This window comes from Gossypium hirsutum, chromosome A01, assembly GCF_007990345.1.
Source record: "Gossypium hirsutum isolate 1008001.06 chromosome A01, Gossypium_hirsutum_v2.1, whole genome shotgun sequence".
NCBI lineage: Eukaryota > Viridiplantae > Streptophyta > Magnoliopsida > Malvales > Malvaceae > Gossypium > Gossypium hirsutum.
This window is the reverse complement of record NC_053424.1, coordinates 8,821,252-8,846,083: the sequence shown is the minus strand read 5'-3', so window position 1 is coordinate 8,846,083 and position 24,832 is coordinate 8,821,252. Positions and strand designations below refer to the sequence as shown.

The following is a 24,832-nucleotide window of genomic DNA, read 5'->3' as shown; positions in this document are numbered from 1 at the left end:
TATTTCTAAATTATGACTTTTACTTTAATTTGGTGTTTATTAAAATCATTAATTTAGTCATTAAATAACATTTCAAATTTTATGTAGCTAAATTTAAAATAAAATTTTTAAAGAAAAATACAACGTACAAGCAAAAAATATAGAATGAACGATAAAACTTCTATTAAAGCTTTAAAAACTTTAAAACTAATATATGTAAAAACATTCATTTTTTTTAAATTTTTCATTTTCAAATTATGTCATATAAGATTTGATGTTGTGCAAATAGAGTAAAAGAGAGTAAATTATTGTACTAGAAAACCACACTCTATTCAATTCTCGAGAAAATTGAAGGGATCGCAAATGATCCCGCTTAAAACCCAATCTCCTAGGCAGAATCTCCATACAATATAATTTAATAGCACGCACAATATATTACTATAATTGTACCCTACAAAATATTAAAAGATAAATAAAACAATAGAGAACACCATAAATTTAACGAAATTCAACAAAATACGCTTACATCCTCAGACGCTACTAAATATATTTCACTGCAAAAGATACAAGCAAAAAATTACAAATAATAGGAGAGAAATTTTGCGTTAACGCAGAAAATGACTACTTTTGGGATGATTTAAAAAGTGGAGAAACCTCTTCTATCTATAGTAGTGCAAACACTTCACAACTTTGTATTTTTTAAATGTGAGATTGCGTTATTTTAACATCTGATGTGTCATTATTTAACAATTAAATTAACGATTTCGATGACGAAAGAATCTAATTTACGTAACCTCAATACTTAAAAATTGTAATTAGAAAAGTGAGATTCATAATTTAGGAATATTTACTACTTGCTACGTGGTTTGAATTTAGAGCATGTTAGTGTGCTGAACCTAAAATATCTTGAAACAATATTTTACACTTATATATATGGGGCACTATCATATGAAGGTTCTTAATTTTGTCTAAATTCTATTGCTTTAACAACTCTTTTGAAATCTAATTTACTAAATCCATTCACCAAAGGCCACGCAAAAGCTCAACAAGACAAGAAAGTGAGTAACAAAAAAACAAAACACAAGTAGTAAGAAGTGTAAAGTGAACGTTGAGAACTTAGTTCTTTTGTGTATGCATATCTTTGTTGTTACAATATATCCAATATATAATAATATTCCCTTTTTAACTTTATTATTATTATTATTTATTTTAATTTTTAATTTTGTTAACGTAATTTCAGGTACCATCCATGGGGCATCTCGCTAAATATAAAAATTATTGAGGACCCACATTTTAAAATTTGTAATATATAACGTTACATAAGATCAAATAAATGTGGTCAGACATGAATGGTAATACAAATATAAAGTAATCAAATTCTCATAATTTATAAAATATTAGAATTATATTACCTTATACTTATTATGTGTGTGACTAAAAAAGTCTTTGCCTCACACCTATAATCCAATATATATTATTGCCATTTATATGGTCAATTGCAATTCTAATTACAACTCATCTTTGTATTTAACGGACCAATTTAACTTGTCATATTTGATTGACATTTTTCTATTAAAACGGTTGAGTTTTTAAAAAGTTTATTGTTCAAGATTTTTTCCATCACGAAGAATATTAAGTTAAGTAATGATGTTTTGAAGGCTTCCAATGTGGGTTTTCTTTTTTAAAGATATTCGTATTCTTTAGAAGACTACATAAAGGTAATTTTTATTTATTCCATTCTATATTGAAGAGTTTTTTCGAGCTGATTTCAAGGGAATTAAATATTCATATTAATTGCAATTGTACAAGCCATGTTTATTTAAGAGAAGGCTTGTCATTATTATATATATGAGATTGAGAAAGAACTTATTTTAATGGAAATATATTATTGTTGATCAGTTTACAACTAAGCTGTTAAGAGGAAAGTTTTAGTGGAAAAAGTGATCTAGCAAGCTGGGCTTAAATCACATATTGTATATATTAATTTATAGTGGATTAATCTCATGGTAAGGCCACAAAGTCGTAAAAAAATTTGAATAATATAATCAAACTTTTGTGGATATCTGTAATTTTATAATTCCTAGTTAATTAATCTAGCTGTAGTTAAACGTGCACAAAATCAACTTCTTAATATATACATACAAAATATTTAAATTATTATTGCTTTTTTTATTGCAAGTTATGTTTTTTAGCTCGATTGGCATGGGCATTGTTTTGTTGTCAATGCAGAAGGATGTAGGTTCGACTACGCTGAAGCGTATTATCCTCCTAATTTTGTGTTGATGATTGGTTATGGGTTATTCTAGGTATTGTCTTAAAAAGAGCATATATGATCAAAATTTATAATAAAATTGTCAAAAAAAAGTTTATTTTTTCAAAAAAATATTATATAAAAAATATTGAAAGACATAAATACCTTTTTACATTAACATTTATTATTTTAAAAAAAGTAGCTTTTTAATATGTGGTTAATTAATATGATACTAATTTAACTCATGACACTATTTGAGTTAAAGATTTTATACAAGTACAGATGTAAATAGATAAATTATTAACAAAACAATAGTTATGTTATCATATTTGTTCCTTTTTATATAATGCTTAGAACTACACATAGTCTCTCTCTAACCTTTGAATAGGAGGATAGTACGCTTCAGCACACTCGAACTTACATACTCCTGCACTGACAACAATGTCGATACCAATCAAACTAAGAATCAATCAACAACATTAAATATCCTTTTAAAAAGTGAAATTTAACATCAACCACCAAATACTAATAGGAATGAAAATATGTTTTATAAAACAATGAAAGAGAACATTTAAGTAGGGAGTACTTTTATCAACATTTATTGTCCTCATACTGTCTGTCAAACATATACTGGTCTGGAATATCAAGATATGGCCATTGCATGGTATAAGAGTATTTTGTAGGATTGGATTTTCAGAATAGAGAATTATTTGCCACACCTAAATTGTTGTCCTTACAACATTACATATTGCTTTCAATATTCAATGCAATTAACTTCTTCTTCCTTTTTTTTTTTCTCTTTATTGGAATTTTAAATATTAAAAATAATAATAATAATTCTGATCTGGCATTTGGTTGAGCTTCCTAGCTCTTTCCTCTATCATTCTCAACTCTTGAATGATTAATACATTTAACATGTCAAAGAGATAATGTGTTGATATACATCTCATATATTAACGTATGAAATTCCATATAAATATATAATATTTTTATAAATAATTGTAATTTATTTCAATAAAATTTTGATTTAACGGTCGGCAAAATTATATCATGCATAATTGTTATGATAATGTATTGATCTCCAATTTTATTATATGTAACCATCATAGATGGATTATATTTAAGTTGTTCGTTCATTTATGCTTTGTGTTGATATATTATTAAATAAATATATTTAATTTAAATCAAATTCTAATTAAACTTGGTTAACAAATATAAATCAAATTTGATATATCTACAATTTGTTCTAAACTTAAATTATTTTTATAATTTCTATAGAAATATAAAAAAAATAAAAAATTCTCATAATACTATTCATTTAAATAAAAAAATTAATGTGGAATTAATTTATGATATTATAAATATAACCTACTCTCACAAATTTTTAATTAAAAATTACAAAAAAACAAAAGCCCCTCAAATTCTGAAATGATGATGATGGGATTATGAAATGATATGTATAGACTTATCTCTAATTATGTAACAAAAAAATCAAAGTTAAAATAAAAAAAAACAATAGGTGTAGAAAAATAAGGGAAATTTTCTAGAGAAACAAACAAAACTAAAAATTATATGACTAGGAAGGGTGGATTTGGATTTGAACACTTGGAAAGGTAATTTTAAGAGAGAGAAAGAAAAAGACATAAGAGATAGGGGGTGGAGGAGAGAGAGAGCATTTGGTAGTATTCACATGTAAGTCCAAGAATCAGAGTTTCCATGCAACTTCCTATCTTTTGTTTTTTTCTTCAGTTTTTTCATAATTTAATATTTTATAAGCTTCTCAAATATCTGTATTCTGCAAAGGGAAATTAGTTACTTCAACACTTCATATCCTCTCCAGTCTCCTCTCTTTCTTTTCTTTTTCTCCCTTTAATTTCTTTTCTAATGATTATTAGCAAAGAAACAAAAATAATAATGTATAAATAATCCTCCTTGTTATACATATGTTTTTTACAAAAAGTATGGAGTTTAGTGATGATTAGTAAAGTTGATTATTTTAAACTAAGGCAATCAACAGGAAAGGAAGGTTCTTGATTTAACCCTCTAGCTAGCTATAGCTATCTAGGTTCTTGCTATCAATCATTGTTGTTTTATTTGTTTCTGAAAGAATAAAGATATTTTATTTTTTAAATATTTTTGTTGATATAATAAATCAACAAGAGATAAGAAAGAGAAGGTCGTAGGGGTTGGAATGATTCATCTTTATAAGGTAGAGATAGAGAGTCGTTCGTTAATAGTGAAAATGAGGGGAGAAAGTATAGAAAAGTGTCTTTGAAAGCTAAAGAATGGAAAGAGGAAGACCACCTAAGTGAGACCTCCTCGACCTCAATCCTAGAAATTAAATCAAAATATTTATGTACTTTTATAAGACACTTATTATCATTTTAACTTTATTTGTGATGTCTAAAAATTTTATTCGCAATGTACCAAATATTTTCCCTTAAATTAATAATAAAATATCAAACATTTATAGTATAATGACTTTTTTAGCCCTCCAACTCTACAAAAAAGTTATTTTAGCACTCTATTTTTCGCCCTTTTTTTGTTATTGAACTGCATTGTTTGTCAAATCAAAAAAATTAACATTTTTTAATTTTGCTTACGTGGAATACACATGGATTGCCATGTATATGCTACGTTAGCACTTAGTTAATTTTTAAAAAAATAAAAAAAAATATTATTTCTTTTTATAATTTTATACTTTTTAATACATATTTATTTTTAAAATAAAATTTATAATTTTTTTTGAATTTTTTAAAGTTTTAAAAAGTTTTAAAAAGTTAATTAATTGTCGATGTGATATCCATATGGCAATCCACGTGTATGTCATGTCAGTAAAGTTAATAAATGTTAACTTTTCTATCCATTGAGATAATTTGACAAACAACATAAGTTTGAGCTAAAAAAATAAAAAATTAAATAAAATGTTAAAATGACATTTTTAGTAAAGTTGGAGAGCTAAAAAAGCAATTATGCCAACAATTATTATAATTTTACTATTTAAATAATTTTATATACATATTTTTCGGTAAATGGAATTCTATTAATATAATCATCATTGCTTGAAACAAAATTGTATCTAAGACCCAAATCACTAATTTAATGTACGACCAAATCACGAACAAGTCAAAGGCATGCATTATGTGAGTAAAGGTCATTAATATAAATTATTGTACCCAATTTAAAGTCTTTTTGCAAATACTTTTTTATGGTTATATATTTCCAAATCTTGATGTTCACGTGAGTGATTCAGTATGGGTTTCAGATGGTCGGTTTAGTTAATATTCAAATCGAATTATCATTAATTGAATTAATTAAAGTATAAAAAATTTTAACTATTAATCGAATTGATTTTTTTTCAAATGCATTCATCGAATCAAAATATTTCGATTAATTCGGTAGGTTAACTAAATTAATCGAAATTTATATACTTTTATCTTTTGGTTAAAATAAGTATAAAACATATAAAATATATATTGTTAATGTTCATATTTTTAATAATTCAAAAAACTTAAAATAAATATGAAAACAATAAATAATACATTAAAAACACTATATAAATCTTGAAAGTTAACAACCAAACAAAAAGTTAATAATAACAGCATAGAAGAAGTCTTAATATATATTATTTATTTTGGTTAATTACTCGGTTTCGAATCGAATTAATCGATAACTGAAATTCTAAAACATTATTAACTGACCTCCAATCAAACTAAATTCAATCACCAATTAATTAACCAAATAAAATTAATTCGATTGATTAATTCAATTTTAACTTAAATTCATAGCAACAAAATATACATTGTATACATACATAGGAATATTACTGTTATTGAAGAGCCATATTTATATTCAAAATAAAATCTCAAAGAATTTTATTCTAAATAATATTGAAGAATAATACATGTTTTTATTTATATCTAATATATTATCATTCTAAATAATATTCAAGAATAATATATGTTTTTATTTATATGACATTTTTTATATAAATTCATTTTTCATGTACAATATTTCCCCCCCTAAACCTTCTTAAATAGTGTTGCACAAAAATAATAATAATGGGTATGTCATATATATGTATATATGTAGTATGTATTTATTGGGGGTAAGAGCATTATCATTTGTACAAGTTTTGGCTGTATATCTGACTATTGCCGCGAGCCATTAATCCTCCCATGTGAAATCCTTCACGTTCCACTTGCATGATTGAGGCAAGGATTCTCCTTATTCTTATCTCTTTCAAATAAAAACAATCATAAATATATACATATTATATTTTGGAGAATGTTTGGTAGTTTATATATACACTAACACACATAAAATCTTGTGAAAGTATATATGCTTGATACTATTTATTATGAAAATATTTGATATTTTGTTCTTGATGTTCAGAACAATAATTTAATATTTTTTTATGTTATTTATATTTATTTTAAAGTGTTTTATTAAGTCAATATCAATTAGATATTAATTTTAAATTATACGTGTGTGTTTTTTATTTTTTTACGTAATAAATCAATAAAATTTTAACTATAATAAGATTTAAACCCATAATACTTAAAAATTATTTTATGGGCCATTCCTACCATCTTTTATGGTCATTTTTTAATTATTTAATGTCATTTCAATAATTTTTTCCAAGTCATTGATACATAATTTTGGTAATATTTTTACTTTGAACTCCATACCTCAACTCTAAACTTAAATCTCAAACTCTGAACTCAAAATCCAAACTAGTTTAGGGTTCGAGGTTCAAGTTTGAAGGATTTTAAGTAAAAAAAATTACTAAAATTATATATCAATGATATAAAAAAATTATTAAAATATAATTAAATAATTAGAAAATGACAATAAATAATATGATGAGAAAGGCTTATAAAATAACTTTTCCATAAAACTATATATGATAAAGGATAAAGGATAAGCAATTAATTTTATAGTTAAAACCAAAGTATTCATTGGTTTTTATATGAATTTTTAATAAATATAAAGTTGTTTAAGTGAATTTTATTACTTTTCTTGTGTAAAATAATGGAAGTAATTCCCTAATTCGTGAAAGCTATATTTTTTATATTAATATATTAAAATTTTATTGTATATTTAAAAGATTGTACTTGCATATCCCTATCCATAATGAAAGGAAGGACATTTTTTCCAATGAAAAGTTTCGTTGGAAGATTTCTATTTCATTAAAAATACTTAGGTCATCCATAATACTTTATTTCTTTTCTTTGAAAGACTACCGCAGGATTCATCTCTTGACATGAGATCTTGAAACAACCGCCAATAATCCTTTCAAAGATAAGGATGATGAGATTTTAGATCGAGTTATTCCTCTTTAAAAACCGGATACAGGATAAGATTTTTTTTCTTCTTTTAAACATATGATAATTGTTTACTTTACTTCGTGCTACTCAATTATATGAAATTATATTTTTATCTTTATATTTATATTTATTAAAAGGTAAAAATATATAATATATTTTATGTTTAAATATTTATTCAACTTAATTTTAAAAATATTGAAAATGTTAAAAGATAAGTAGTAAAAATGAAATTAAAACGAAGTCGGGTAGGATAGAGATGGATACATCTAATATTTAAAGAAGTGATAATAATTTTTAAAATTATATATCCATAATGAAGCGAGGCAAGTAATTGAAATAAAGCAGGATGATTATAAAGCAATGATAATTTTAATAATATCTGCTTCCCTCATGTTCCATTGTCATCTCTAACCCTAAAATAAATAAACAAAAAAGCTTAAATACAAGGTTCACACTCAAAGAAAGATAACATAAAGAAAATGTAAAAGAAATCCTATTGTTTTTCGATTCATCGAATAAAATAGTTACACGATAAAACCCAATCCATATAGGCACACGTTTTTTCCCTTGAATCTTAGTTTTCTAATTCAATAAATAGATAAATATATGAACTTGTATAATTGAATTATTAGGTAGCTAAGTCTAGAGGTGTTCATAGGTTAGGTCTAAACATGATATTAATATGTTTCATAGTTGTCCAAGTTTGGCCTGGCCTGAATTTTAGATCTAAAATTTTATCAAAACCCCTCCATATTTGTAAAAGACTAACCTTAGTCCATTTTAGACCTACCCATATTATTTTTTAATTTTTTTTATAACATCTATATTATATTATTTTAATATTTAATAAGTTAATACATCTTTTATTTATTGAAAATTTTTATATAGTCATCTTAACATTATTTTAATGTTTACATTAGAGTAATATTATATATTTAATATAGGTTTATTTCTTTAATGTGTTCTAAATGATATATTATATAAAAATAACATAATATAAAGTATTGTAAACTTAAAATGGATCAGGTCGAGTCAGGCTAGGCTCAGACCTTAAATATTAAAGCCCGAACCTAACCCATATTTTAAACGATCCTAACTTTTTGTCAAAGTCCATTTTTCAGACTTATATTTTTGTTCAAACTCTTCCAAATTTCAAACAAACATTCAAGACTAAACGAATAACTCGATCCATAATAAGTATACCTAAACCCTAACCATGGATGCCAAAAACTTATGTATGTATATAAACATATATTCATATGTTTCAAAAGAAAGGGACAGGTAATTAAACTGTAACATGTGAGATATGGAGGACCACCTAATTAAAAGCTTGAGTTGGAGGTTTTTTTTTTTTTTTAGGGGGGGGGGTTACAGCTACCCAATAGTTACGCAATTTGGCTTTTACTTCCTCTGAATTTTCTCGGAAAATGCTCTGGAAAATCGCTTTCAAAAGTTGGTGCTACTCTTATTTCATCTTTAATTCTTCGAATATGGGAAGTGTTGCCTTTAACATCCGTACAAGTTTTCAATCGTATAAAGAAGACAAATCCCACAAGGCTTCTCCCATTACTTAATCCAACATTTTTTATTTTTTATTATTTTAGAAACGAAAATTTGTGGATTTAAAATTTTAAAAAATCATTTTCGTTTTTTATTTTTGACAATTGATTTTCTAAGCATCCAATGATCAAATAAGTGATATTGATGGGATAAAAAGGAAAATAGGGTTTTTCCATTACAAATGTCGGTACTTTTAGAGTCAAATTTTTAAACATAATCTTTGTAGGTTAACTTAGGGGTAATTAAGCCTACCATGCTAAATTAAAGAAAATATCTCTCAACTTAATTGATATGGGTATTGTTGTAAATGTAGATAGATATGAGTTCAAGTGCGTTAAAGCGCATTATTCTTCTATTTATTAATTGGAGAGGGACTATAAATAATTCTTGAGATTGTGTCAAAAAATACATTTATAATCAAGACCTATAATAAAATTATTTAAAAAATAATAGTAATAAAATAAATCTCTGTTTTAAAAGGTGGATATTTTTGTTTGCTTATAATGATTTAAACGAAAAAAAATGAGGAGTGTGTGGCGTAAGACTTTATTAACTGGAGCTAATTAGCATCTGATAAAAACTTGAATAAAAAAGAGGAGAGATTATATTTTACCCAAAAAAGAAAGACTATCCATTACAATTTTGATGTTCCCTTTGTCGGTCAATTAATTTTGGCATAATGTTAATATTTACTTTTTTTAATCAATTTTGTTCCTATTTTTTTAATTAAAATTGATCTTTAATTTTTTAAAAAGAGTTAAATTTAACTATTAAATTAAAAAAAAAGTCAAAATAATCTTTCTTTAATGAGAATACTAAATAAATAAATAAATAAATTCATCATTATACCCTTATTATAAATAAATTCAATTTTCTTATAATATGTGTTAAGCCCAATTTATACCCAGGGCCCAATACTTTTAACACCCAAAACAATTACCTAATTAAACCTAACCTAATCTCTAAGCCCAATACACCCAATAACCCAATACCCCAAAACCTACCTAAACCTAATGAAAAAACCCTAGCAGCAACATCTTTTCAGCGCTACACACCCGAAGCAGCCCCCCTCCGACACGCTGCTACCCACCTCCGTACGTACGCCGTTACTCGTGCAATCCACGGCCTCCGTGATCCTCGCCATAACTACAAACGTACAGCAGCAAAACATTTGTAAAAAGGGCTATAAAAGCCCTCGAAAAACACTATAAAGGGGGATCTTTTTTTCGAATATAATAGAGAATATACAAAGTCAAGAGTAAATCGAGAATCGGGACTAAGGTTCGAAAGGTGATTTTTCATTCTTTTTTTGGAATTTTCTCTTGATTCAGATTTCGTTTGTTCTTTTTCTTTTCCATTATTTTTCAAACGGTTTTAAAAAAAAATAAGAGGGAGAGAGGGGACTTACCGGTGAACTCGCGACGTCGGCTGCCTCGGCACGCCAGATCTCCGATGAAGGTGGCACTGGTTGAAAAGGAAAAGATTTGAGAGCGTTCTCTTTGTTTTTTAGGAAAAATAAGAGAAATGATGGATAAATTTTTTTAGGGTTTTCTAAAAGGTTCTTCAATGTTTTAAAAAAAATTTAAAAGGAATGCTTCATTTGTTTTTATTTTTTATTCTCCAAAGCAGAGCCTGGGGAAGGGGAAAAGCAGTGCATTGAATATAGGCTGGAACTGCGCATATTTCTTTTAAATGGGCAATTTTCGTGACCAGTCCCTTTCCTCTGCGCCTACGTTCAATCAAGTCCTTTTTTTGTTTACTTTAAATGCTTTCAAATTGCTCCTGAAATTTGCGCTCAGACCCCTCCCTCCTTACTCGCGTGTGCATTTTGGTCTCCTTATCTCCTTTTATTATGTTTTCACCCCAGAATTTCATTTTTTAATTCAATTAAGCCCTATTTCGATTATTTTGGACTTTTTTACCATAAAATTAATTATTTTTAGTATTAGAATTTTTATTATTACTATTTTCTTATACTTTACTGTTAATAATAATATTATTTTATTACTAATATTATTTATTATATTCTACTATTATAATAGTTCGTACTATTTGTTTTTATTAATATATTAAATAAATATTTTTTCTTATGTATATAATTTCTTAGAGTTTTACCATATACTTATATTTCTTTGTTTTAAAATCACTACAATATTAAGTTCAAATACTTCTAAAATTATTTTTATATATGTACGCACAACGTTATTAATTGTTTCATATATATATTTTATTATTGATTCCATATTATTCTACTTGTATATTGTGTATTTATTATTTATTTATTATTATTTTTAAATTATTTTTCCTAATTATACGTATACAACTATTATTTTTTGAAGATCCCGTTTTAAAATTATACTTTGTTTGTTTCGACTATTTTCTTATTATTAATATGTATATTATTAGGAATCCTTTTTCCTATTATCTTCTGTTTTATATATTTATATAATTGTTTTTATTTCTTTTGTTTGTACTATTATTAATATGTTACCACTACCATTTTATTATTTGTCATTAAACCTTTTTTTGCTACTATGTTTTATTTTTAATATGCATCGTTTAGTTTTTACGGTAATGTTATTTGCATGTGACATACCATTATTTTCATTTTTTTAAATTTTAATTGCCCAAATTCATTTATTCACAGATTTATTCTCAATTGTTTTTAAAATAATGGCAATGTTCGGTATTTAAAGAATTCAAAGGATTGTGCCCTAACGTACTGGGTTTCGCTTTGTTTGTTTGTTTTGAATATCAGAATATCTTTTTACCAATTCACTCTCAAAATTTTTCAAAATAAAGGCAATGTTCGGTATTTAAAGAATTCAAAGGATCATGCCCTAACGTACTGGGTTTTGATTTGTTTGTTTGTTTTGGATATTCGAATATCCTCTTAAAGCTAAAACACACGTTTTAAAGGCAATATCACATTTGAGGGTAAAAAATATTGTGTCCTAACGTACTGGATGCAATGTTTTACCTCAAGGTGAAATGGTCTTTAATACACATTTGACTTACCTAAATGTTTTAAAAGCCAATAAAAGGAGGATCGCGTTTTGAACCCTGTCCAAATCTTTAATTTTCGACATTTAAGATACTAATTAATCGATTAAGTACCAATTTTGGGCGTGTCGAGGGTGCTAATCATTCCTCGTACGTAACCGACTCCCGAACCCTTTTTCTTAAAATTCGTGGACCAAAATGTTGTATAATGTGGCCTAATTACACCTCAAAAAAGGATTGGTGGCGACTCCCAACTTTCGTTTTCAAAAGTCGATTCCCGTTTTCAAAAAATGGTTTCGACAGCTTGGCGACTCCACTGGGGACAATAAGAGAGTCGAGCTGTAAATTGATTATTTTCTGTCTTCTTGTCGTAATTTAGAAATTCGATTTTTCTAAAAATACACGATCCTCGCTTTGCATTTTCTGTGTCATTGTTGAGTTTGGTTTTTTCCGTTGAATTTCTCTATATACTCTCGCATCATATCGCATGACCGTTGTCGTCACACCTCTTAAGTGGGAGTGAGAAACTATGCCTTCGTGAGGTTTTCACCTCTGCATGGGCTAGGGGATCGCTTCCGGAATACATCCGTACTTATGCCTTCGTGAGGTTTTCACCTCCGCATGGGCATAGGGAAATGTATTCCCCTGAACCGAACTTGATCCATATGAACCTATAATGGGCGAGGATCTAGGAATCTGCTGGTTCAGGTACCTTTACTCTAGAACTAAACCACATATAGTGAGATGTAGGAACCCGTCTTACGTAGAATTACACCTAACCCTAGTGGTTGCCCGAACAGGCATTTGATAATTTCTTGATTGCTTTGATTTATATGCTTATGCATGGTTCTGACTTGTGTTTTTCCTTCTTTCTTTAATAGTGATTGCATAACATTTTCATCATAAAAGGAGGTGTTGATATACGGTTCGGTTACTAATAGAAATTTTTGCCATGAAGAACGAATTCCTTGATGAAGTGAAAGACAACGCGTTTGTCTAAAGATGGTCAGAGAATGCACAGTTAGAGAAAGGTGACAGTTTGACAGAGGGGTACATGTCAGAGTTATGGGACTTTACCTGTATTAGTGTGGTTCAGAATGATCTTCAAGAGTTGAAAGAATTATGGAGTCACTAGGATGAGGAGATGAAGCAGCTCCTCTACTGTAATTATGGTGATATTTCTTATCTCCTCGATATTAAGGTAGATAGGTATTTGTTCCAAGCCATGGCTCAATTTTGGAATTTCGTTTACAGTTGTTTTACTTTCGGAAAGATGGATCTAGCACCTATTGTCGAGGAATATACAACCTTGTTTCGTTGTCCGAGGTTTCAAGTTGATAAGATTTATTCAAGAACTGTCAATATCCTAACCTTTGTAAAGAAGTTGATGAACATCACTGTGATAAGTGAGCAGTGGATTGCAGCTCGAGTCCAGCAGAAAGGCAATGGAAAATACATCTCTTGGGAAAATTTAAGAGATCTGATCCTGACACACCCTGATATGAAGAAAAGAGTTGATGTGTTCGCCTTGAGCGTTTATGGTTTGGTTATTTTCCCTAAGGCTTTAAAGCATTTAGATGAAGCAGTCGCCGATCTATTTGACCGACTTGGTAAAGGAGTCACTCCTGTTCCTGCAATCTTGGCCGAGACTTTCAGATCTTTGAGTGCATATCGAAGGGCAGGTGAAGGTAGATTTATTGGGTGTGCACAACTCTTGTTAGTATGGTTTCATAGCCACTTTTGGAAGGTAGAAAAGGCCTCTTACCGACCTTTTCTCAGAGATTACTCACCTTTGAATGTGATAGTGACCATATCAAGAAGAGATGACATAACAAAGGAAAAATGGATAGCGATACTTCAAAATCTCCAAGAGGAGGATATCGAATAGAAAGCCCCTTGGATGGTTTCCGAGAAGATTCTTTATCGATGTGGGAGTTATAATTGGGTCCCTTTGTTGGGGATTTGGGGAGCCGTTGGATACGCCCCTCTGCTTGTATTGAGGCAATATAAATCGAGACAATCTATACCGATAACACATGGGCTAGCTTAGAGTGGGTACTCGTATGGGGAGAAAGACTCCAAGAAAAAGAGCTGCGAGATTTATAATGCCTAGAACCAAACCTGCCGGATAAAGGGAGTTGTTGTGAATTCAATGGTGATTCTTGAGTATAATGAATGGTGGAGTAGAAGGGTTAACGATAATATCCCGAGGCCAAATTTAGAAGAAGCTCGACCGATAGAGGAATATCTGCGGGTGGTCCCCTCCGAATTGGAAATAATAAAGCAAGACTTCGAAAAGAAAACCTTAAAGTTAGAAAAGAAAATAGAGCAGTTGGAGGAGGAAAAAGTGTACTTAAAGCTGGATGTTGATGTTAAAAAATTCGAGGCTGAGAATTTGAGAAAGAGAAAGAGAGAGGTTGAGGAGGACCTGGACAGTCTGAAGACTAATTACAAACAGCTGCATAAGTCAATGAGAAATGCTGTCTTGGGTAAAACGTCTGAACAGTGGAGGCAAGAAATCCAAGAGGAAAAGGCTAGGACTGATTAGTGGGAGAGAAAGTTCCATGATGAAAAATAGATGTTAAGAGCTGACAGAGTTAGAAACGGCACTACAGCAACATCGGAGTCGTAACTCAGTGATTAAATTAAGGGCTAGCCTAAGTAAGATCGAGCATTTGAAGGGGAAAGTAGAAGAACTTGAGACTACACTTCAGAACTGTGAGTATCAAATTGAGTCATTGGAAGTAAATAATGAGCAACTAGGGGAGCAACTTCACCGATCTCAAAATCAGGTCCGAGATAAAGATTACCTCATAGGGGAAGCTATAGCTCAGATACGAGAGGCGGCTGATCATTTACAGACCTTGGCGGTCCAAGCAGATGTGCTAAGAGTCAAATATGAGTTAGAGTCAGATCAGAGGCGAGAGTTAGCCTGCTTTCTTAGGAAAGTAAAAGCTTTGGGTGTTAGGGCAATACCATAGATGTAGTTCATTTTATGTAAAAGATTTTGTTTTTTAGTGAAGTTTTCTAAATGGAATTGAATTCGAATCGACGTCTCCTTTTTGCATTCATGTCATGCATTTGCATTGCATAGCATATTAAACATTAATTTGCATAAAAGAACCCTATTAATTAGCGATAATTTATCTAGTTACCCTGGAACATCGCTGCTATACACGAAGAAAAACAAAGGATATGGATCAGAGGTTAGAAAAGTCAGAACAAATGCAAAAGGAGATGCAGGAGCAACTGCAAGATCAGATGCAAGAGCAGCTGGCTATGATCCAGCAGGAGATGAGGGATCAAATGCTGGAGTCCCAGAAAAACATGCTGGAATCACAGAATGACATGATAAGCCAGCTGACATAGCTGTTTAAGGGAGGGTCTGACAAAGGAAAAGGCCCTATGGTTGATACTGAGAATGACAACGATGACTCTGCTTGTCCTACAAGCTTTGCCCCAGTGAACATTTAAGCACAGCCACCAAGGGTGTCTGTTAATGTTAAACATCTGTATCAAACTGGCACTTCAGCACCGGTAAACTTCCCAACGGGCTCGTCCTCTAACCTTAGAGACAATATGGCAAATCCCACGGTCCCGAATTTCGATAAGGTTGAAGAGGAAAAAGTAAGGGCGGAGCTCCCAAAGTAACTCGAAGATCGGTGTAAATGGATAGAGGAAAAGTTCAAGGAGCTAGAAAGTGCTGATCATTAGTGCGGAGTTGACCCAAAGGAACTCAGTTTGGTCCCGGACTTAATACTTCCTCCGAAGTTCAAGATGCCAGAATTTGAAAGATATAATGGAACCAGCTGCCCAGAGGCTCACATTACAATGTTCTGTCAGAGAATAATGGGATATGTCAACAATGACCAATTGTTGATTCACTACTTTCAGGATAGCTTGACATGGGCTACAGCCAAATGGTACAATCAGTTGAGCCGTGCTCAGGTCAAATCATGGAAGGATTTGGCGCAGGCCTTTATGAAACAGTATGGCCATGTGACCGATATAGCACCTGACTGGATTACATTACAGAACATGGAGAAAAGGTTAGGTGAAAGCTTCAGGAAATAGGCCCAGAGGTGGAGGGAAGTCGCTACGCAAGTCCAACCACCACTGCTGGAAAAAGAAACGACTATGCTATTTATTAATACCTTGAAGGCCCTTTCATTAATCATATGTTGGGGAGCGCAATTAAGAGTTTCGCAGACATAGTGATGTCTAGCGAAATGATAGAAAATGCAATAAGGTGCGGGAAGATAGAAACGGGGGAAAGTACGAGAAGGTCAGCCCCGAGGAAAAAGAAAAACGAGGTAAGCAATGTGAGCTCAGGCGATTCAAAGCCTGTCACCGTTAATCAATCGAGAACGGTAGTCACAGGACAACAAGCTTCACCAAGGCAAGAGTCAAGCACCAGGAGAGATACGGAGAAGATACAGTTTACCCCTATCTAGTGACATATAAGGACCTGTACAAAAGCCTATTCGATGCACATGTTGTAGCACCATCTTATCTAAACCCGTTGTAGCCCTCATATCCCAAGTGGTATAACGCAAATGCTCAGTGTCAATGCCATGCGGGGACTGTGGGGCGTTTAATAGAAAGCTGCATCTCGTTTAAGAAGTTAGTCGAGAAGCTCATCAACATGGGTGTTATGAAGTTTGATGACGCACCTGTGGTAGGTAAGCCATTACCCAGCCATACTGATGGTAGGGTAAATGAAATAATCGAGAATGTGGGGAGGAGAGTTAAATTGAACGTGGATGAGGTAAAGACTTCATTCAGGGGAGTTTGGAAGAAAATACTGAAAGTGGGGCTAATCACGCAAAGTTCAAAGAGCAACTCTCTAGAAGTGAGGGACTATTGCGAATTCCATAGCGAGAAGGGCCATGAAATCCAGAGTTGCAAGAAATTTAGAGCCTTAGTCTGGGGCTTAATGGACAATAAAGAGTTAGAGTTCTTTGAGCTTACAGGAGAAAAAGACGTATGTGCTTCTGAAGAGAAGTCGATAGAGGGGGCTAGTCACCCAGTGGTCATCATTTCAAGGCAAAAAATCAGTGAAGCTGAAGCAAGGGTGACACCAAGGATCGTTATCCAAAAGCCTAGGGCTTTCTATTTTAAGGATAGCAAAAGGGTGCCTTGAAATTATAACGGTAGTGTACAGTTCTGGAAAAGGAGAGTTCGGTCGATACACTAAGCATAGAAGCCGAACCTGTAAAGAAGAAGTCCTTTGTGATCAGACAAGGAGAAAGGATGACAGAACCACAGGTTAATGAACCAGTAATGGAGAATGAACCCAAGAATTTTTGAAGTGTTATAGAATAATTACACAAGCAGCCGGCTCACATATCAATATTGACTTTGCTTTTGAGCTTGGAGACGCACCGTGATGCACTAATGAAGGTGTTGAACGAAACTTATGTCGCTGACGACATTTTGGTAAAAAAAACTAGATCGTCTTGTCAGTAGCATAAGCGCCGACAACTTCATTTCCTTTAGTGACGATGAAATACCACCGAGGGCATAGGATCTACCAAAGCTTTGCACATTACTACTCGCTACAAGGGGTATACGTTACCGGAGGTGTTGATTGGCAATGGTTTGGCACTGAACGTCCTGCCTCTGTCTACATTAAACTGATTGCCTATAGATAGCTCTCATATGATGACATGCCAAAATATAGTGAGAGCATTTGATGGCACTGAAAGGAAGGTAATGGGAAGGATAGAGATACATCTTCTGATCGGGCCAAATACTTACGAGGTAGATTTCCTAGTAATGGACTTTAAACCTTCCTATAATTGTTTATTGGGGAGGCCGTGGATTCATTCAGCAGGGGTAGTACCATCATCATTGCATCAGAAATTAAAGTTGGTGATGGAGGGCTGGCTAATAATAATAAACGCTGAAGAGGACATTATCACATTCGTTGCTAGTGATGCACCGTACATTGACAGTGATAGCGAAGGGGTTGAATGTTCGTTTTGATCATTAGAGTTCGTGAATGCAACATTCATCACTGAAGGAGGCAGGATCTTGGTGCCCAGACTCTCTAAAGCTACAAAGATGAGTTTACAACTGACAGTAGGAAGAGGAGCATTGCCCGAAAGGGGATTCGGGAAATATCTCCACGGACGAGTAGAAGTGCCAATTTTAGCAAGCAAGTGGAACCATTTTGGCTTGGTGTATGAGCCAGATGCACAACAGAGAAAGAAAGAGCTGGAGAGGAAGCAGGAAAAGAGAAGAGCAAGATTAAGCGAGGCAGAGATCAAATGGGAGCCAATGACCTTTCTCTAAATATCCAGTACATTTGTGGCAGGAGGAGTTGTACATCCTGAATTGAAATTCGCAGATAAAGGAACAGCTGAGGGAATAATGAAGATTCTGAGCATCAATGCTGTGTTAGAAGAAGGATCGAGAGAAGCAAACCTAGTGGGCGTTTGCCCCTATGAGCCTGAAAGAGTCCTGAACAACTGGACTGTAGAGAAACTTCCTGTAGTTTTTAGAACTAATACAGAGTAATGTTCAAAACACCCTTATTGTTTTTAGCCTAGGAACAATAAGAAATCTTCTGTGAAATAGGCCCATGTTCAAATCATTTATGCTTTCAATAAAGATTCATTTTTCATACCTCATCAAGCAATTTTTTCCCCTCTTCATTCTGTTTATACCACACAAATAAAGTTCTTAGATATTCTTTCATACCTACAATAGGTACCCAGATGTCGATGTCATGAGCAATACTGCTATGAATCCAGAATTCTCTTTCGAGCAAGACATGTGCCTACGTGGATCACAGGTTTTTGAAGATGACGAAGATAATGGTTTATCTTTGGATTTTCTAAGGATGGTAGAACGGGAAGATAAGTAAATTTTGCCTCACAGAGAGACAATTGAGATTGTGACCTTGGAATGAGGGAAGGAGGTGAAAATTGGCACTTGTATTAAGAAGGAAACCAAGCAGAATCTCATTAAGCTATTGCAAGAATTCAAATATGTTTTTGCATGGTCGTATCAAAACATACCAGGGTTAAGTGCTGATATTGCGGTGCATCGCATCCCCATAAGAGAGGAGTGTAAGCCAGTTCAACAGAAGCTCCGAAGGATGAGACCCGATGTGGCAGTAAAGATAAGGGAAGAGGTCAAGAAACAATTTGATGCTGGTTTCTTACAAGCGGTTAACTACTCAGATGGGTAGCCAACATTGTCCTTATTCCTAAGAAGGGTGGAAAGGTACGAATGTGCGTAGATTATAGAGATCTAAACAAGGCTAGCCCAAAGGATAATTTCTTGTTGCCTCACATTGACACCCTAGTAGACAATACGACAGGGTATTCACTGTTTTCTTTTATGGATGGGTTTTCTGGATACAATCAGATTAAGATAAACCCTGAAGATATGGAAAAAACCACGTTCATAACCCTATGGGGAATGTTCTGTTATAAGGTGATGCCTTTTGGGTTAAAGAATGCGGAAGCGACACACCAAAGAGCCATGGTAACCTTATTCCATGACATGATGCATAAAGAGATCAAGGTCTATGTAGACGACATGATCGCAAAATCCTGGACAGAGAGGGAGCACGTTCAAGCTTTGAGGAAATTGTTCTCGAGATTGAAAAAATTTCAGCTAAAGCTTAATCCAACCAAATGCACTTTCGGAGCCAGGTCAGGAAAACTACTTGGTTTCATGGTCAGTGAAAAGGGAATTGAGGTCGACCCAGATAAAGTCAAGGCTATACAAGAGCTGCCTCCGCCCTGCACTCAAAGAGAAGTGCGAGGTTTCCTGGGAAGGTTAAACTACATCACCCAATTTATTTCACAGCTAACAGAGAAATGTGATCCCGTATTTCGTCTTCTCAAGAAACATAATCCAGGCATGTGAAACAACGAATGTCAAATGGCTTTTGACAAAATTAAACAGTACTTGGCTAATACTCCGGTGCTAATACCACCCAGCCTGATAAGCCTTTGATTCTATATTTGACTGTGTTTGACAATTCAATGGAATGTGTGTTGGGCCAATATGATAAGACAGGAAAGAAGGAAAAGGCAATATATTACCTCAGCAAGAAATTTACAGAGTGTGAAATGAGATACTCGCCAATTGAGAGAGTGTGTTACGCCTTGGTCTAGACGACTCGGAGGTTGAGGCAGGACATGTTGTACCACACGACTTGGTTAATCTCGAAACTAGACCCTCTCAAGTACATGATGCAGTCGACCGCCTTAAATGGGAGAATGACCCGATGGCAAATTCTGCTCTCCGAATTTGACATAATCTATGTGAACTAGAAGGCTGTGAAGGGGAGCGCAATAGCAGATTTTCTAGCCAGCACAGCTCTAGAAGACTATTAGCCCTTGAAATTTGATTTCCCCAATGAGGATCTAATGTATGTGGCGACTGCTGAAGAAGGCACGCCCGAAGATTATTCTTGGAAACTGAATTTTGATGGAGCATCAAATGCCGTTGGTAACGGAGTTGGGGCAGTCTTGATATCCCCAAACGGAGATCATTATCCATTCACTTGTAAGCTGGATTTTGACTACACAAATAATATGGCAGAATACGAAGCATGTATCATGGGAATTCGAGCAGCCATAGACCACAAAATCAGGGTGCTAGAGGTATATGGAGACTCTGCATTGGTGATCTATCAATTTAAAGGTGCATGGGAGACGCGAGATCCCAAGCTGATCAGTTATCGAAAGTTAGTTCTGGAGTTAATTGAGTAGTTTGGTGACATCAACTTATTTTATCTCCCATGTAATGAAAATCAGATGGCCGATGCCCTGGCTATATTAGCTTCTATAATTAGAATAAATGAACAAGAAGATATGAAGCCAATCCAGATGAGTATTTGTGAGTCTCCGGCTCATTGCTGCAATATAGATGAAGAAGATGAGAGAGATGATCATCCTTGGTATCATGACATTCTACAATATGTAAAGAACCGTGAATACCTAGAGCAAGCAACTAAAAATGACAAAAGAACGTTGAGAAGGCTCGCCAATGACTATGTTTTAGATGGGGAGATCTTGTATAAAAGGAGGAATGATCAGATGTTGTTAAGATACGTTGATGCTGTCGAAGCGAAGAAAATCGTAGAAGAAGTTCATGAGGATGTTTGTGGGATGCATGCCAAAGGTTTTACAATGGCCCGACAAATCATGAGATTCGGGTATTAGTAGTCCACGATGGAGGGAGATTGCATCCGTTACGCCAAGAAGTGCCATAAGTGCCAAATTTATGGAGACAAGATCCATATGCCTCCGTCACCTCTCCATGTTATGACTTCCCCATGGCCTTTCTCAATGTGGGGCATGGACGTCATTGGGCCAATTTCACTAAAGGCTTCTAATGGTCATCGATTTATTTTTGTGGTCATTGATTATTTTACCAAATGGGTTGAGGCCGCTTCATACTCTAATGTCACAAAGTCGGCAGTTAGCAAGTTCTTAAAGAAGGAGATCATCTATCGCTATGGTATGTCAGAAAGAATCGTATCTAACAATGCGTTGAATTTGAACAATAATGCGATAGTGGAAATCTGCAGCCAGTTCAACATTAAGCACCACAACTGGTCACCATACCGCTCGAAAATAAATGGTGCGGTTGAGGCGGCTAATAAAAATATCAAGAAAATTATGGGAAAAATGGCTGAAACCTACAAGGATTTGCATGAAAAGTTGTTGTTTGCCCTTTTTGCCTATCGAACTTCTGTTAGGACTTCTACGGGGGCAACACCTTTCTCATTGGTTTATGGGATGGAGACAGTTTTACCTATTGAAGTCAAAATCCCTTCTCTTCAGGTTTTATCAGAGCTAAAATTGGACGAAACAGAATGGATCCAATCCCATTATGATCAACTAAATTTGATTGAAGAAAAGAGGCTGATGGCTATTCGTCATAGTTAAATGTACCAAAATAGAATGATGCGAGCTTACAACAAAATAGTTCGCCCCAGGGCATTCCATGAGGGGGACTTGGTATTGAAAAAGATTCTCCCCATGCAAAAGGATTTCAGAGGGAAATGGATGTCAAACTGGGAAGGATATTATGTAGTGAAAAAGGCCTTTTCTGGAGGAGCATTAATGTTAGCCAAAATGGATGGCAAGAGTCAGCCTAACCCAGTGAATGCGGACTAAGTCAAGAAGTACTTCTCCTGAGGAGGAAAGGGACCAAGGTGAAAACCCGCGAAGGTCGCCTTGAGTTCAAAAAAAAAAACAGAGAGGCCAAGGCGAAAACCCGCAAAGGGCACTTTGAGACCAAAGGGGCTTTGAATTGAAAACCCATAAAAGGGCAATTCAAATGTTTGATGAGAAATGGGGCATGCGCTAGCCATCATGTACCTGAGTTAACAATAATGAGATATGCTACATCTTAAGGGCATCGACAAAATACTACAGATCTCCTAGACACATGTTGAACTTAGAGTGGTCTTCAAGAATTTCGTACAGAGAAGCTCAGCCTGAGATATCTGGGACACCAGTTTCACTTTCCCATTCTTTGTATTTTAACAATATTTGTTTTCTTTGCTCAATCCATTTTTTACGGATTTTGTTCATAATAAACTTCAGTCTTATCCATGTTCTATAATCTTTTTCAAGCATTTCATATTGAAATAATGATTAATGAACTAATAATGCTTTTACAAAAGAAGTTTTGCATATAACTCTGAAAGGTCTCTGAATAATACAAGAACCTGAAATAGGACAATTATTTAGAATTCACCAGGCTCAAAGGGCTGGAAACGTAGGAGAGCTAAAGGTCTGACCACCTCTCCAGGTTCTCTGCTATTAGTTGAACGAAAAAGCATACGTCAAGGATATTACCTTACCAAACAGGAAGAAAAGACAAATCAAGCGTTAAAATGAATCATTCTCATGTCATCTTGCATTCTTTCATCTAAACATTCATAATACATTTAGTTAGGAGTATTTGATTCATTCTGATAATGGCATCCTAATCATTTGACATAAGCATAGGCCCTAGGAAATCACTTTTACAGGTAGATTCCCCAGTGGACAACGTAGCAGGATTGACTAAAATTTCAGAGGCTTTAACTCCCTAAGCAATAGGGTAACAAGCTAAAAATTACAGATCTTATCTCCCTAAGCAATAGTGGGGCAGATCGAAAACAGCAGGCTTTAACTCCCTAAGCAATAGGGTAACAAGCTGAAAATTACAGATCCTATCTCCCTAAGCAATAGTGGGTAGATCGAAAACAGCAAGCTTTAACTCCCTAAGGAATAGGGTAACAAGCTAAAGATTGCAGGCTTTAACTCCTAGGCAATATGGTAACAAGCTGAAGATTATAGATCTTATCTCCCTAAGCAATAGTTGAGCAGATCAAAGATACAAGCCTTAACCCCCTATGCAGTAGGATAACTGTCTAAAATTTACAGATCTGGGCTCACCGAGCAGTGGTGGAGCAGGTCGAAGACCCGCCTAAACCCCTTAAGCAGTAAGGTAACAGGCTAAAATTACAGATTTTATCTTCGCTAAGCAGGAGCGGAACAGATAAAGTTTCAACAAATCGTATCTTCATGAAACAGCTATGAGGCATGTGGAAGCAATAGGATGCAGTGGGTTGCGATAAGGTTACACTAAGAAGCCAATATCTGACAGGACCAGGCAAAATTGGCCTTTGTAATCTTTGTTTCGTTCCCATTACATGACAAATAGCAAAAAGGGGCAGTTGTTAAGCCCAATTTATGCCCAGGGCCCAATACTTTTAAAAACCAAAACAATTAACTAATTAAACCTAACCCAATCTCTAAGCCCAATACACCTAATAACCCAATACCCCAAAACCCACCTAAACCTAATGAAAAAACCCTAGCAGCAACATCTTTTCAGCGCTACACACCCGAAGCAGCCCCCTCCGACACGCTGCTACCCACCTCCGTACGTACGCCGTTACTCGTGCAATCCACGGCCTCCGTGATCCTCGCCATAACTACAAACGTACAGCAGCAAAACATTTGTAAAAAGGGCTATAAAAGCCCTCGAAAAACACTATAAAGGGGGATCTTTTTTTCGAATATAATAGAGAATATACAAAGTCAAGAGTAAATCGAGAATCGGGACTAAGGTTCGAAAGGTGATTTTTCATTCTTTTTTGGAATTGTCTCTTGATTCAGATTTCGTTTGTTCTTTTTCTTTTCCATTATTTTTCAAACGGTTTTAAAAAAAACAAGAGAGGGAGAGAGGGGACTTATCGGTGAACTCGCGAGGTCGGCTGCCTCGGCGCGCCGGATCTCCGATGAAGGCGGCGCTGGTCGAAAAGGAAAAGATTTGAGAGCTTTCTCTTTGTTTTTTAGGAAAAATAAGAGAAATGATGGATAAATTTTTGGGGAGTTTTCTAAAAGGTTCTTCAATGTTTTAAAAAAAAATTAAAAGGAATGCTTCATTTGTTTTTATTTTTTATTCTCCAAAGCAGAGCTTGGGGAAGGGCAAAAGCAGGCCGTGCATTGAATATAGGCTGGAACTGCGCATATTTCTTTTAAATGGGCAATTTTCGCGACCAGTCCCTTTCCTCTGCACCTACGTTCAATCAAGTCCTTTTTTTGTTTTCTTTAAATGCTTTCAAATTGCCCCTGAAATTTGCGCTCAGACCCCTCCCTCCTTACTCGCGTATGCATTTTGGTCTCCTTATCTCCTTTTATTATGTTTTTACCTCAGAATTTCCTTTTTTAATTCAATT

The 24,832-nt window shown here is 33.6% G+C and overlaps 1 protein-coding gene and 1 long non-coding RNA gene across 2 annotated transcripts; one reads left to right on the top strand and one right to left on the bottom strand.

Moving 5' to 3' along the window:
- Positions 1–9,977: 9,977 nt before the first annotated feature.
- LOC121204936 (uncharacterized) lies at positions 9,978–11,012 on the bottom strand. The gene is made up of 2 exons (XR_005900079.1): positions 10,529–11,012; positions 9,978–10,266 (listed from the first exon to the last, which is right to left on the bottom strand). It is a non-coding gene; the product is annotated as an uncharacterized lncRNA (long non-coding RNA).
- A 9,501-nt stretch (positions 11,013–20,513) lies between these two features.
- On the top strand, positions 20,514–21,311 carry LOC121208534 (uncharacterized). The gene is made up of 2 exons (XM_041079457.1): positions 20,514–20,750; positions 20,904–21,311. The coding sequence occupies exons 1-2, from the start codon at positions 20,514–20,516 to the stop codon at positions 21,309–21,311; spliced, it is 645 nt and encodes a 214-aa protein (XP_040935391.1).
- The last annotated feature ends 3,521 nt before the right edge of the window (positions 21,312–24,832 follow it).